Raw genomic sequence first — 16,956 nt, 5'->3', positions numbered from 1 at the left:
TTTCTGCTTAGTAATACAACATTGATAACATGTAGCGGTATGATTAAAACTATTTTTTTTTGCCATTCATTTAAATTAATTTTAATGTGTTCTTTGGAATTGACAGATTACAGAATTGCCTGAAGAATCATCAAAGATAAGTAAGGATTCAAGTACCTTGCTGTCAAATTTAGAAAGAGAAAGTAAAGTCTCAGTTACGGTAAGATAACTATAAAAATTAAATCTGTAACTTAAAAGGTTGAGAGAAGATGGTATACTTAATACTGGACATTATGTTGGACCTACGGACCTTTCTTTGTTTGCTGTTATTTGATATTTGCACATTTCTTTACAATTGTAAAGAATTATTCATACTCCAGAAGCCCAATATAAATTCATCATGTGCTCTTCTGTGAGGGTATTGTATGTGATAGAAGGGAATCTCTTCTTCTTTCCATGATTAGCAATTATATATCCCTTGAAGATTGATCGAGTATAAGAATGAGAAGTTTTAAAATTTAATTCAAATCACCCACTAAGCTGAATTTCTTCAGTTTTCTTTTTATATGTATCCCTATTTCTATCTTTTTTTTATATGAAACCTAAAAAAAGACATTAACATTTTTAGCCAGCTGCCTAATGCTAAGTAATTTATAGTGGATGAAAAAATGAATTGATCAGGTTTTATATGTTTGAAGTGAAAGAGAAATATCTGTTTAGCAATCCCAAAAAATGCCTTTACATTTTAAGAAAATATACTGCATGTGCTAATTGTTTTGCTTGTATATTTATTAATGCATGCTTATGAGTCTAAAGTGTTTAAAATATAATTTTTGTGAAAGAGAAAATAAATAACAAGCCTTTGCCTGATGCCTGTTCTGTATTTTGAATGCCCTTTCTAGAAATACTCTTCCTTTGATAACTCTGTTACCCTCCTCCTCTTCATTTTTATTTATTTTTTTTTTTACTTTTTTAAAATAACTTTTTATTGATAGAACCCATGCCAGGGCAATTTTTTACAACATTATCCCTTGCACTCACTTCTGTTCCGATTTTTCCCCTCCCTCCCTCCACTCCTTCCCCCAGATGGCAAGCAGTCCTTTACATGTTGAATAGGTTACAGTATATACTAGATACAATATATGTGTGCAGAACTGAACAGTTCTCTTGTTGCACAGGGAGAATTGGATTCAGAAGGTATAAATAACCCAGGAAGAAAAACAAAAATGCAAGCAGTTTATATTCATTTCCCAGTGTTCTTTCTTTGGGTGTAGCTGCTATTGTCCATCCTTGATCAATTGAAACTGAATTAGATCTCTTTATCGAAGAGATGCACTTCCATCAGAATACATCTCATACAGTATCGTTGTTGAGGTATATAATGATCTCCTGGTTCTGTTCATTTCACTTAGCATCAGTTCATGTAAGTCTCGCCAGTCCTCTCTGTATTCATCCTGCTGATCATTCCTTACAGAACAATAATATTCCATAACGTTCATATACCACAATTTACTCAACTATTCTCCAGCTGATGGACATCTATTCATTTTCCAGTTTCTGGCCACTACAAACAGGGCTGCCACAAACATTTTGGCACATACAGGTCCCTTTCCCTTCTTTAGTATCTCTTTGGGGTATAAGCCCAGTAGAAACACTGCTGGATCAAAGGGTATACACAGTTTGGTAACTTTTTGAGCATAGTTCCAAATTGCTCTCCAGAATGGCTGGGTGTATTCACAATTCCACCAACAATGTATCAGTGTCCCTGTTTTCCCACATCCCCTCCAACATTCCACATTATCTTTCCCTGTCACTCTAGCCAATCTGACAGGTATATAGTGGTATCTCAGAGTTGTCTTAATTTGCATTTCTCTGATTAATAATGATTTGGAGCATATTTTCATATGTCTATAAATAGTTTTAATTTCTTCGTCTGAGAATTGTCTGTTCATATCCTTTGACCATTTATCAATTGGAGAATGGTTTGATTTCTTATAAATTAGAGTCAATTCGCTATATATTTTGAACATGAGGTCTTTATCAGAACCTTTGACTGTAAAATTGTTTTCCCAATTTATTGTTTGCCTTCTAATTTTGTCTGCATTTGTTTTGTTTGTAGAAAAACTTTTCAATTGTATATAATCAAAATTTTCTATTTTGTGGTCAATAGTGATCTCTACTTCTTCTTTGGTCATAAATTCCTTCCTCTTCCACAGATCTGAGAGGTAAACTATCCTATGCTCTTCCAATTTATTTATAATCTCATTCTTTATGCCTAGGTCATGAACCCATTTTGACTTTATCTTGGTGTACAGTGTTAAGTGTGGGTCAATGCCTAGTTTTTGCCATACTGATTTCCAATTTTCCCAGTAATTTTTGTCAAATAATGCATTCTTATCCCCAAAACTGGGGTCTTTGGGTTTGTCAAACACTAGATTATTAAAGTTATTGACTGTTTTGTCCCTTGAACCTAACCTATTCCATTGATCAACTAGTCTATTTCTTAGCCAATACCAGATGGTTTTAGTGACTGCTGCTTTATAATATAATTTTAGATCTGGTACAGCTAGGCCACCTTCATTTGATTTTTTTTCATTAATTCCCTTGAAATTCTTGACTTTTTGTTTTTCCATATGAACTTTGTTGTTATTTTTTCTAGGTCACCAAAATAGTTTTTTGGGAGTCTGATTGGTATAGCGTTAAATAAATAAATTAGTTTAGGTAGTATTGTCATCTTTATTATATTAGCTCGCCCAATCCAAGAGCACTTAATATTTTTCCAGTTGGTTAGGTCAGACTTAATTTGTGTGTTAAGTGTTTTGTAGTTTTGCTCATAAAGTTTCTGATTTTCCCTTGGCAGATAGATTCCTAAATATTTTATACAATCAGTAGTTACTTTAAATGGAATTTCTCTTTGTAACTTTAACTGTTGGGTTTTGTTAGTGATATATAAGAATGCTGATGACTTATGTGTGTTTATTTTGTATCCTGCAACTTTGCTACAGGTGTGGATTATTTCTAATAACTTTTTAGTAGAATCTCTGGAGTTCTCTAAGTATACCATCATATCATCAGCAAAGAGTGATAATTTGGTTTCCTCATTGCCTATTCTTATTCCTTTAATCTCTTTCTCAACTCTTATTGCCAAAGCTAGCACTTCTAATACAATATTAAATAGTAATGGTGATAGTGGGCAACCTTATTTCACTTCTGATCTTATTGGGAATGGTTGCAGTTTGTCCCCATTACATATGATGCTTACTGAAGGTTTTAAATAGATACTACTGATTATTTTAAGGAAAAGTCCATTTATTCCTGTGCTCTTAAGAGTTTTTAATAGAAATGGATATTGGATTTTATCAAATGCTTTTTCTGCATCTATTGAGATGATCATATGGTTTTAGTTAATTTGATTATTAATATGGCCAATTATACTGATAGTTTTCCTAATATTGAACCAGCCCTGCATTCCTGGTATAAAGTTTCCCTCTTTTTATCTCCCCTTTTCCCTTTTTCTGACACTATCCCCTTTCCATTTCTACTTCCCTTTTTTATGTTATATCGGTAAAATCAAATTATACATATGGTTTTTATGTATATCCACAACAGAAATAAAGTTCTAAGAGTTCCTTTTACCTTTTTCTACTTCTCTTGAGTCCTGTTGTTGGAGATCAAATTTTTTGTTTAAGTCTGGTTTTTTCCTTAGAAACAAATGGAATTCCTCTGTTTCATTAAATGTCCATCTTCTTCCATGGGAAAAAAAAATACTCAGCTTAGCTAGGTAGTTTGTTCTTGGCTACATTCCAAGCTCTTTTGCCTTTCAGAATGTCTGATTCCAAGTCCTTCGATCCTTTAATGTTGAGGCAGCCAGATCTTGCATGACCCTTATTGTAGCACCTCGGTATTTGAACTGTTTTTTTCCTGGCTGCTTGTAAAATTTTTTCTTTAGTCTGAAAATTCTGAAGTTTGGCCACAATATTCCACGGAGTCTTTATTTTAGGGTCTTTTTCAGAAGGTGTTCGATGAATTCTTTCAATGCCTATTTTACCTTCCGGTTCTGTTACTTCTGGACAGTTCTCTTTGATGATTTCCTGTAAAATAGTATCTAAGCTCTTTTTTTTTTCATCATAATTTTTGGATAGTCCAATGATCCTCAGGTTATCTCTCCTAGATCTATTTTCCAGGTCTGTTGTTTTTTCAAGTTGACATTTTTTCCCAATCTTTCATTGTCTGAAAATTCTGAAGTTTGGCCACAATATTCCTCGGAGTCTTTATTTTAGGGTCTTTTTCAGAAGGTGTTCGATAAATTCTTTTAATGCCTATTTTACCTTCCGGTTCTGTTACTTCTGGGCAGTTCTCTTTGATGATTTCCTGTAAAATAGTATCTAGGCTCTTTTTTTTTTCATCATAATTTTTGGATAGTCCAATGATCCTCAGGTTATCTCTCTTAGATCTATTTTCCAGGTCTATTGTTTTTCCAAGTAAATATTTGACATTTTTTTCCAATCTTTCATTTTTTTGGTTTTGCTTGACTGATTCTTGATGTCTCAATGAATCAGTCATTTCTATTTGTTCAGTTCTGATTTTTAGTGAGTTATTTTCTTCATTAGCTTTTTTTACTTCTTTTTGTATATGTCCAATTGAGTTGTTATTCTCTTCATTTTTAGAGAGACCCTAGACACAAGCCATACCTCAACTTTGTTTTGAAGATTTTTTCCTTAGGGTTTTAATCTGGAATCAGGACAAAAATTAACTGGAGAAAGAAAGAGAAGCCTGATTATTCTCTTTGAAATCTCTTTCTTCCTCCAGTTAGTTTTCATTCATAAGATTGACAATTCTTGATCATTCAAGTATATTTCTTTAGTCTTTTCAGGTTAGAATGATACTGAGTGGGAGGCCAGGTCAACTCCTCCTCCTTGAAGCAACCATCAACCTTCCACTGGGTAGGAAGTACTGACTGCTCTGATTCAGGTACATGGGAACTCATGAGCTCATGAGCTAAGGCTCAGAATATTATTTTTGCAAGTTCATTGTTTGTACACTTGTGCCCAAGGAAGAAGCATCAAGGAAGAAGAAGGAAGCATGGGACTTAAGCTTAAGTGAGCAGGCAAATGATTTCACTGCCTGATGCTTGAGCCCACTTTTGCTGAGGGAAGGGGACAAAGATAGAAATCCTTTCATTCTCATACTGGAAATCCAAGTCAGAGCTGGTTGAATCTGTAAGTCTTGTGTTCATGTTGAAAGGTAGAGAATCTCTTTAGATATTTTATATTAAACACAGAAGGGATATATTTGGTGACATAGATATCAAAGAAACTTAGAGATTTAATGATTAAATTAAAAGTGCTGTATCCTTCATCCCAAGCCATTTAATAATGGAGACTAAGGGACCAACCAGGAATTGCTATCATGAATATGACTTTTAGCTAGGGGCTAGAGCATAACTCCTACAGAAAGAGCTTAGTGCATGCTTAGTTCTATAGAAAACACTCAAAAACCCCTCTTTGAGGCTTTTCCCGAGTTAAAAGTTATCCTTTGTCCATAATCGCAGTTCTAGGTAGTAGTATGGTGACCTGGAGGACTCCAGCACTCACTCTCCTTGTGAATGCCCCCCTCAGTGATTTTTAGTAATGAACTTCAGTAAACTTTCAGAGGCATAATTCTTAGTAGTTCCCAAGTACTATGCAAATACTCTCAGTAGTCCATTGAGGTTTATTAGACAATCCACAAATTGACAGTCTTTTATGATAGTCCAGACCTACCCAGAGCCTGTGGGTTTAGAGATTATATATTTATACAAAGTTTTACAAATTCAATAAAGAATAATTTTATAAAATTTTTAGAGGTCACCATCTTCTAGGTGCACAAAGCAATTAGGAAAAAACAATATTAAGTTAAAGATACAACTAACAAAAATGAAAAAAAGCAACATACTATCTTTCTCCTATTCTTTTCACCCTTCATTCCCAATAATAACTTCAAATGAGATTTCAAGTTACACAAGGCATTCTTAATAAGGACTACTCATTTGGGATTTATTGGGAGTCACTTTCTCATCTTCATATAAAAAACCAAATTGTATGAAAATTTCTTCCATGATTGCTTTGAGCATGTAGAGAAATTCTTCCAGTGGATTCCTAACAGTATATTAGGCAATCCAAGTGGAGTTCCAGATAAAAATAATCTCTCCAGTGAGAAGCAGGAAAATTGTGGGATGTTTCAAATGGAGGTCCACTTGATAATACAGCAAGCAAGTTAGCCCAGAAAATAATAAAATAAACTCATATGGGTCTTGAAAATGTGTGAATCTCCTCTAAGATGTGCCTTTTGGCCAAGGAACCCTTCTCCCCAAAAGGGCTTTAATTCTGTCATTATGCAGTTATACTCTTTTTCTTTTTTTTATTAAAAAAATAAGTTTTTTAAAAAATTATTATTTTTAACCCCAATAAAATAACCAATTGCAAGGAAACAGGTTATCCTTACGTAAACATTTTAGAATGAATACATAAAAAGGAATTTTTGAAATACTTACTGTGTTCTAGACACTCTGTTAGGAGTTACAGATACAACAGTGGATACAGATGGGCAAATTAAATGTTGTTGTGACCTCTATTTTTTAAATAATTTTTTATTGATAGAACTCATGCCAGGGTAATTTTTTACAACATTATCCCTTGCATTCACTTCATGCAGTTATACTCTTATTCCATAGTAGAATCCTGGGTAAAATCTCTAAAATAGGACTTTATTTTGGCTTGTGTCTAAGATCTTCCCTAAAGGTATTGCTTGGATCTCTTCCAGGAAGGATACTTGATTTCCAAATACCATAATGTTCACTATAAACAAAACAAAACAAAACAAAACAAAACACTCCTCTCGTGCCCTTCTTCCCGAAACCTCCAAAAACCAAACTATTGAGGAATGATCCAAATTTATAGTCCAACATGGTAACCATCATTAATAAATATTTGCTTGCTTTATTTGAAGATTGGCAGACTGAGTTTAACAGGAAGAATTGCAAATAACACCATGCTCTGTAAAACTCATTTGCAATAGTTTTAAAGCAATTATATATTGTTATTTTGCAGGCTTGGGAAATTCAAGAGCTATGTAATAGGAAGTCTTTATTTTTTTGCAGCAATTACCTTTCACTCCATTGTCTTCTCAGTATGTTTATGTTCCCTTTCCCCTTCTTTCTTCCCATCTCTTTCTATATTTCCCTTTTCCTACCTCTTTTTCTATTTAATATCTTCAATTTTAGGATGAATGTTAACAAATAGACCCCGTTTATATGTTCTTATTTATATTTTCTGTATTTTTTTGACATATGTGACTAATATTTATGTATGCTCATTTTGGATGATCCTAAAATAACTTTATTAAGTAAGGATAGCTATTTTTTAAAAGTTATGTGATATGTAATATATATTTTTTCCTAGACCCTAATTTATAGTGAGTTTTTTCCCTCTTGAAAATTCGCAACAGAAGGACCATTAGTATTTGCTTTAGTGTGTAATGATGACCATATGCTTAAAAATTTAGACTTCTGGTCTTGTTAAATAGATGACTACATTAAGTGTGCCAGTGACAGCAGATTTCTGTAATTTAGTATAATATTGCAGGCAGTTGTACCTTAGAATTTAGAACAAGAAGGGAGCTGATAAACTTATCTAGTGTAGTTTTGGAGTTTTTTTGTAAATGTGGAAACCAATATCCCCATAGACAATAAGTTACCTAGGTAATAAGTAAAAGAGTTGTGATTTCAAAATCTAGTGGTTTTCCTACTCCATCCATTGCCTTTCAGAATAATTGTGAGAAGATTGCTTTGTAAATCTTAAGGGGCTATAATATTTTCAGATACTTCTGAAAATAGAGATGAATTATTAAAAGATTTAAAAAGTACTGATGCACAGTTTATTTATGAGTATTTCATGTTTTACTTGGAAATCATCAAGAAAGGGGCTTTAACATGTTTATAATAACATTTAAACACAGAAGGGATATATTTGGTGACATAGATATCAAAGAAACTTAGAGATTTAATGATTAAATTAAAAGTGCTGTACCTTTCATCCTCAAGCCTTTTGTTGGTACTTTCCTTCATTCTACCCCTCCCTCCCATGCTCTTTACCAGCTACTGAACAAAAGCTACTAGATTAAAAAATATCATATTTCAAGTTGAGTAGTTTCAAGAATGACTTTGTGTGTGTGTGTATGTGGGTGTGTGTGTGTGTCTATGTGTCTCAAGGTATACATATTTGTGTATGTTTGTATGTATATATGCACAAACACAGAAGGATGAGATGTTGGGTGAGCCTATAACATCTATTCACCTGCCTAATTTTGTTCTGTAAATTATTTAGTTTAAACCAAGTTCAGTCCCTTGCTATCTTGTCCTATAGTGAGGGATTCTCTCCTATTATATTCATTGCATCATTATAACTCTCCCATTCCAGTGGCCCAGGGAAGATACTAATTATATTTAAAAAATTTGGTATATAAATCTATGGTTCTAAACTAAAATAAGAAAGTAATAAAGGTACTCTGTGTATATTGTGAATTGAGTGTGAGACAGAGAAATTTATTCCCACTGACAAAAAAGCAATAGTAAATATATTAGAATACATTATAAGAATAATTAAAAGAGATTTCAGTGAATTAACATTTAACTACTGATTCACTCAGTTGGGAGGTTAATATTTAAGCCTTATTAAGGCAATAAAGCAGTTTTGAAATACTGCTAAGCCAATGTTTTATATTTTATTTAGACTCAGTTCTCTCTAATCAAAGATTGATCATTCTTTTTGCTGGTTGTCCTCTGTGATACAGAAGCACCACCTTCTCTCTTGCACCAACCTACTCCTATTGCTGCTGTATCTGCAATCAGCAACTTTTGGTAGATGCTATCATTGCCATTCTTAAAGACTTCTGGATTTTTCATGCTCTCAATGTCATTTACTCAGGAAATGAAGGCCAAGAGAGACAAGGACTGTCAGTGACTTGAGCAATTGTCTGTGGTTTTTGATTCCCACGCTAGTGGCCATGTGGGATGGGACCTTTTTTTCTCACTGCTTGTTGAAGTTATATGGCATCTCAGGTTTGTATTTGAGAGGACCTCAGTCAGAAGCTGTTATTCTATTAAAAGACAAAGTCACTGCCTCTCTACTTCTGTCATGAGGTGAGGGTGGAATGGGGAGAGGAGAGAGAAAAAACTGAGGGATTACTCAGGTTGTACCATATTAAATTAAATTAAATCAGTATGACTAATACCATACTAAAATACCAATTTTTTTCAGGAATGAATCACCCCCACATGTCCAATAACTGCCCTAAAATTCCTCTGGTTAAATGGAACTTGGAAGCAAATCTCAGGATGATTCATACTTCATTTTTTTGGTGTGTATGTGTGTATGCACATACACATGTATGTATGTACACATATACGTATGTGTATACACACATACATATATATACACATGCATACATACACATATATTTTTATATATGTATAAAGTCTATTCATGCTGATTTTCTTTTAACTGTTCATTCAAATAAAAGGAAGGTAATTCAGTTATGTAGGGAGGTGTGATTGCTTTCCTAGGTTGGTAGTTCAGCATTGGAATTGTAGAACCAACCACAGTGAGGGCTCAGTGAAAAGGGTACGAGAACATAGAAAAATTTGTGTCAGGAAAGTAATCTGGTGATTGTCTTGCTACACTTGAGCCTTTAATCATTCTCAACATTAAGTGCTTTCACTACTACATAAATCTCCCATTTCCCTCACCCTCTTAAGTAATAACTTCACCTCATATTTTACTGAAAAAATTGAGATCATTTGCGGAGAGCTCCCTCTTCTACTAATCTCTTCATTTCATATGACTCAGGTTCCTTCCTTCAAGTATCTGCTCTTTCAATTCTGTCTCACTTGAACAGGTGACCCTTTGGCTTCCCAACTCCTTACACATATACATGATCCCATTTTATTTTTTATTTTTTCCTGTCATAATACTTTTTTTTAAATAACTTTTTATTGACAGAATCCATGCCAGGGTAATTTTTTTACAGCATTATCCCTTGCACTCACTTCTGTTCTGATTTTTCCCCTCCCTCTCTCCACCCCCTCCCTCAGATGGCAAGCAGTCCTTTACATGTTGAATAGGTTACAGTATATCCTAGATACAATATATGTGTACAATATATGTCTCCTTGTTGCACAGGGAAAATTGGATTCAGAAGGTATAAATAACCTGGGAAGAAAAACAAAAATGCAAGCAGTTTATATTCATTTCCCAGTGTTCTTTCTTTGGGTGTAGCTGCTTCTGTCCATCCTTGACCAATTGAAACTGAATTAGCTTTCTTTATTGAAGAGATCCACTTCCATCAGAATACATCCTCAAACAGTATCGTTGTTGAGGTATATAATGATCTGGTTCTGCTCATTTCACGTAGCATCAGTTCATGTAAGTCTCACCAGTCCTCTCTGTATTCATCCTGCTGGTCATTTCTTACAGAACAATAATATTCCATAACGTTCATATACCACAATTTACTCAATCATTCTCCAATTGATAGACATCCATTCATTTTCCAGCTTCTAGCCACTACAAACAAGGCTGCCACAAACATCATGACCCCATTTTATTTCACCTTCTGTAGCATATTGACATTTTTTCCTCAGTCTCAAGGCTAAATTCCTTGAGAATGCCATCTGTAAACAATGTTTCATTTTCTTTTCTCTTTCTTTTTAACTCTAATATCTTGCTTCTTCATCATGCAATCAAGCAGGAAACTGCTTTCTTTAAAGTTTTTAGTGATTTCTTACAATCTTATTATCATCATTATCATCGACCCCTCAGCTCTTTCTCACTACTCATATCAAATCACATTCCATAGTTTGTCTATTTTATTCTCATAACATCTTTTCTCCTCTGGCATTGCCAGCACCCTGGTATAGACCCTCACCAGGTCATGCCTGTTGTAGTCTATTCTTCACTTGGCTGTCAAAATGATGTTCCTAGAATTCACATATGACCATGTTACCATGTTATTCAATAAATTTCAGTGATTCCTTATTATCTGTAGATATAAAACATAAACCCCCCAACTTATCTACCTTCTAGTTTTCTAGCTTCATGTATTTTGTGATCCAGTAATACTTCCCTGCTGTGCCTTGCATTATACATTACATTACACATATTACCTCACATACAATACATAAATTCTCATCTCCAGCCTCTAGGAATTTTCAATGACTGTCCTAGCACTTGGAATATTTTCTCTATTCATTTTTGCTCCTACCTTCCCTGCCTTCCTTCAAGAATCTCAACTTCTATAAGGAGTCTTTACTTGTTTCCCTTAGTGGCTTCCTTTTATTGATTATTTCCAATTTTCCCTGTATATGTCTTACTCATAGATAGTTATTTTCATATTATTTCCCTAGTTAGGCTGCGAGTTCCTTAAGAATAGGAACTGGCTTTGGTCTTTTTTTTGTATCCCTGATTCTTACCACACAATTAGGCACTAATCAATATTTACTAGCTGCCTAAATGACTAAAAGCATCCTGGTAATTCACTTTTCATGAAGATTGCTTGTAACCATTGCATTTAATTATTAGAAACCATGCAGACTTTGCCAGTGTAAGTGAGACAGGTTGCAGAATAATCTAGTGGTGAGGAAGAAAAACATCTAAGTAAATCTTTTGGATAGCATTGTCTTGGTAAATTGGATTTTCCTCCCATTTATATTGAAGAACCGAGCCCTTGGCAAAGTAGCCAGGAAAGTAAATGTTCTATGTGCATAATTTCCTTTCTCTTGGATATCTTGGGTACAGTCATCCTATGGTATATAGCTTCAAAGTTGGTATACAGCCACTCTGTGGGATAAATTCTGGGATGAAGTCAGAATCAGTAGTCTATGGTATATCTATGTGTGTTCTCTGAAAGTCTATCCCTTTCATTTAGGATGCAATAAATTGGACATTATCCCTTTAAGTTGAAACCAGATTTATTGTAAAAAAAAAAAAAATGCACTGCTCATAGTTCTTTTCTTATTTGTGACACACATTTGTTGTTTACTTTTGAGATTTGTATAGGGCAACCAAAAAACAAAAGCTGCAGTTTCAGCCCATTAATCTGGAACTGTGGTGCTGCTGTCTCAATGCCAATGTTCCAGGACACGAGTTCCCAGCTGGAGAGGAGGTTTGGGGCTGTGGCTTTATCACTTTGTACCTTGCTTAGCAGTTCCTTCCTTGGTCCTTTCTCTGCCATGAATTAAGATGTCAGCTGGCAGGAGTTGCTCCTGTCTTTTGCCTGTCAGACTCATTTTCTGAGATAATGAAGTTAGACAACTTTATTGAAAACTTATGGAGACTTCATAATATAATGAGGGCACAGGAGGTGGTGTAAATATACCCGACGCAATCTGCTCTTCAGTCCAGTGCGTCAAAGACACTTTGCTGGACCTGTGTGTTTTGTATTTACCTTGAGAATCTAGAGAGGGAAGCAAAAACATTCCTGCTTTATCTTCATGATGTTCTTCTCTTTTATGTTTTATGTTTTATGAGTGTGTGTGTGTGTATACTATATATACATGTTTTCTCACATTAATGAATTTATTTGATCAGATAATAAATATATTGCTTTGCTTTTTTTCTTTTTAAAAATTTTTATTGATCTTTTTATATCACTTTCATTTCTAAATGTATCCTATCATTTTCCCCTTCCTAAAGAAAGAACTATTTAAAAACAAAAGAAGAAAAAAAAGAGAAAGTAAGCAATTCTTCAAAACTAGCTCCGTCCAACAGGGTTTCTAGCAAAGATGAGACTGCCTTATTTCATATTATCCTATCTTATTATTTGTTTGTTTATTTGGGACTGGATCTTCCTTTTTCCTAGGGGCCACTCACAAGCTCAGTCCTACTATTAAGTAGCTTGAGAGCTCTGATTGGCATTACTTCTGTCTGGGCTCCATTTGCCTCTCCCTAGGTAGCCTCCAGGCTTCCCTCCTCCCTCCCATATTGGTGCCAGAATAATGTTGACATTCCATTGATGTTTAACCCTATTGCTACTCAGAGCTTCCATTGATTCCATGAATCCATGAGATTCATCAGTCTCAGCTTGACCAGAAGCCTGTCTCTCTCCCCTTCATCTTTCTCATCTTGTACCTGTGTCATTGATTTTTTTTTTAATCCAAGCATAGGCCTTGCTATTCTTTCCTATTATATGCAATCTGTGAGATTTAACTCCTACATGCCAGTTTGTCAGGATCTTCCTGGAGCTTGTCCCCATCATCAAATATTTTAGGTGCATGAGACATTATTTGCATATTTTAAAAGCCTGACATCTGTGTCTTCATCCAGATCATAAGCCTCAGAGATCTGTGGTATTCCACAAGAGGAGTTACTGCAGTTTGACTGTCCTTATTTGATTGAAGTTATTCATCCAGATTCTAAATAACCTACCAGTTTGAATATTCAATTAATATTTTTTTATATTTTCCCCAAGGATTCATAAATTTTAAAAATGTCTTTTTGAAATATATTACCTACGGCAATTCTTTGATTTGCAAATATTAATAATCCTATAACAACAAAGTCTCACATTTATATTCCTTTTTATTGATTTTAAAATACTTCTTAGCAGTCCTTGAAGTTACATAATACAAGTTTTATTATTCCCATTTTCCAGTTAAGAAAACTGTAAGAGAATGACAACAATGAGACATCATATCAAAATTTATGGGATGCAGCCAAAGCAGTAATAAGGGGAAATTTTATATCCTTAGAGGCTTACTTGAATAAAATAGAAAAAGAGAAGATCAATGAATTGGGCCTGGAACTTAAAAAGTTAGAAAAAGACCAAATTAAAAACCCCCAATCAATTACTAAACTTGAAATTCTAAAATTAAAAAGAGAAATTAATAATATAGAAAGTAAAAAAACTATTGAACTAATAAAACTAAGAGTTGGTTTTATGAAAAAACCAATAAAATTGATAAACCTTTGGTAATTCTGATTAGAAAAAGGAGAGAGGGAAATCAAATTGGCAGTCTTAAAAATGGAAAAGGAGAACTTACCACTGATGAAGAGGAAATTAAAGAAATAATAAGGGGTTACTTTGCCCAACTTTATGCCAATAAATTTGATAACCTAAGTGAAATGGATGACTACTTCCAAAAATATAGGCTTCCCAGATTATCAGAGGAGGAAGTAAATTGCTTAAATAGTCCAATTTCAGAAAAAGAAATAGAACAAGCTATTAATCAACTCCCTAAAAAAAAATCCCCGGGACCAGATGGATTTACATGTGAATTCTACCAAACATTCAAAGAACAATTAGCCCCAATGCTTTATAAACTATTTGAAAAAATAGGGAATGAAGGAGTCCTACCAAACTCCTTTTATGACACAGACATGGTACTGATACCTAAACCAGGTAGGTTGAAAACAGAGAAAGAAAATTATAGACCAATCTCCCTAATGAATATTGATGCTAAAATCTTAAATAAGATATTAGCAAAAAGACTACAGAAAATCATCCCCAGGATAATACATCATGATCAAGTAGGATTTATACCAGGAATGCAGGGCTGGTTCAATATTAGGAAAACTATCAATATAATTGGCCATATTAATAATCAAATTAACAAAAACCATATGATCATCTCAATAGATGCAGAAAAAGCATTTGATAAAATCCAACATCCATTCCTATTAAAAACTCTTGAGAGTATAGGAATAAATGGACTTTTCCTTAAAGTAATCAGTAGCATCTATTTAAAACCAGCAGTAAGCATTATATGTAACGGGGACAAACTGCAATCATTCCCAATAAGATCAGGAGTAAAACAAGGTTGCCCACTATCACCGTTACTATTTAATATTGTATTAGAAATGCTAGCTTTGGCAATAAGAGTTGAGAAAGAGATTAAAGGAATAAGAATAGGCAATGAGGAAACCAAATTATCACTCTTTGCTGATGATATGATGGTATACTTAGAAAACCCCAGAGATTCTACCAAAAAGTTATTAGAAACAATCTACACCTTCAGCAAAGTTGCAGGATATAAAATAAACCCACGTAAGTCATCAGGATTCTTATATATCACTAACAAAACCCAACAGTTAGAGATACAAAAAGAAATTCCATTTAAAGTAACTACTGATTGTATAAAATATTTAGGAATCTATCTGCCAAGGGAAAATCAGAAACTTTATGAGCAAAACTACAAAACACTTTCCACACAAATTAAGTCTGATCTAACTAACTGGAAAAATATTAAATGCTCTTGGATTGGGCGAGCAAACATAATAAAGATGACAATACTACCTAAATTAATCTACTTATTTAGCGCTATACCAATCAGACTCCCAAAAAACTACTTTGATGAATTAGGAAAAATAACAACAAAATTCATATGGAAAAACAAAAGGTCAAGAATTTCAAGGGAATTAATGAAAAAAAAAATCAAATGAAGGTGGCCTAGCTGTACCAGATCTAAAATTATATTATAAAGCAGCAGTCACTAAAACCATCTGGTATTGGCTAAGAAATAGACTAGTTGATCAATGGAATAGGTTAGGTTCAAGGGACAAAACAGTCAATAACTTTAATAATCTAGTGTTTGACAAACCCAAAGACCCCAGTTTTGGGGATAAGAATGCATTATTTGACAAAAATTGGGGGGAAAATTGGAAATCAGTATGGCAGAAACTAGGCATTGACCCACACTTAACACCGTACACCAAGATAAGGTCAAAATGGGTTCATGATCTAGGCATAAAGAATGGGATGATAAATAAATTGGAAGAGCATAGGATAATTTACCTGTCAGACCTGTGGAAGAGGGAGGAATTTATGACCAAAGAAGGACTAGAGATCACTATTGACCACAACATAGAAAATTTTGATTATATCAAACTGAAAAGTTTTTGTACAAACAAAACAAATGCAAACAAGATTAGAAGGGAAACAATAAACTGGGAAAACATTTTTACAATCAAAGGTTCTGATAAAGGCCTCATTTCTAAAATATATAGAGAACTGACCCTAATCTATAAGAAATCAAACCATTCTCCAATTGATAAATGGTCAAAGGATATGAACAGACAATTCTCAGACGAAGAAATTGAAACTATTTATAGACATATGAAAATATGCTCCAAATCATTATTAATCAGAGAAATGCAAATTAAGACAACTCTGAGATACCACTACACACCTGTCAGATTGGCTAGAATGACAGGGAAAGATAATAGGGAATGTTGGAGGGGATGTGGGAAAACAGGGACACTGATACATTGTTGGTGGGATTGTGAATACATCCAGCCATTCTGGAGAGCAATTTGGAACTATGCTCAAAAAGTTATCAAGCTGTGCATACCCTTTGATCCAGCAGTGTTTCTACTGGGCTTATACCCCAAAGAGATACTAAAGAAAGGAAAGGGACCTGTATGTGCCAAAATGTTTGTGGCAGCCCTGTTTGTAGTGGCTAGAAGCTGGAAAATGAAAGGATGTCCATCAATTGGAGAATGGTTGAGTAAATTGTGGTATATGAACGTTATGGAATATTATTGTTCTGTAAGGAACGACCAGCAGGATGAATACAGAGAGGACTGGCGAGACTTACATGAACTGATGCTGAATGAAATGAGCAGAACCAGGAGATCATTATATACCTCAACAATGATACTGTTTGAGGATGTATTCTGATGGAAGTGGACCTCTTTGATAAAGAGAGCCTTAATTGATCAAAGATGGGCAGAAGCAGCTACACCCAGAGAAATAACACTGGAAATGAATATAAACTGCTTGTATTTATGTTTTTCCTCCCAGGTTATTTATACCTTCTGAATTCAATTCTCCCTGTGCAACAAGAAAACTGTTTGGTTCTGCACACATATATTGTATCTAGGATATACTGCAACCCATTCAACATGTAAAGGACTCTTGCCATCTGGGGGAAAGGGTGGAGGGAGG

The 16,956-nt window shown here is 34.2% G+C and overlaps 1 protein-coding gene across 2 annotated transcripts in view; it reads left to right on the top strand.

Moving 5' to 3' along the window:
- The window catches only part of STPG2 (sperm tail PG-rich repeat containing 2), a 686,155-nt gene that overhangs the window by 150,986 nt on the left and 518,213 nt on the right, over positions 1-16,956 (top strand). For both annotated transcript variants that reach the window (XM_051967542.1, XM_051967543.1), the window contains exon 10: positions 107-199. In XM_051967542.1, the coding sequence (XP_051823502.1) occupies positions 107-199 (93 nt within the window). The remainder of the gene's footprint in view (positions 1-106; positions 200-16,956) is intronic.

Source organism: Antechinus flavipes, chromosome 6 (assembly GCF_016432865.1).
Source record: "Antechinus flavipes isolate AdamAnt ecotype Samford, QLD, Australia chromosome 6, AdamAnt_v2, whole genome shotgun sequence".
NCBI lineage: Eukaryota > Metazoa > Chordata > Mammalia > Dasyuromorphia > Dasyuridae > Antechinus > Antechinus flavipes.
Note: the sequence above shows the minus strand (reverse complement) of the source record. Positions and strands in the feature narration are given on the sequence as shown.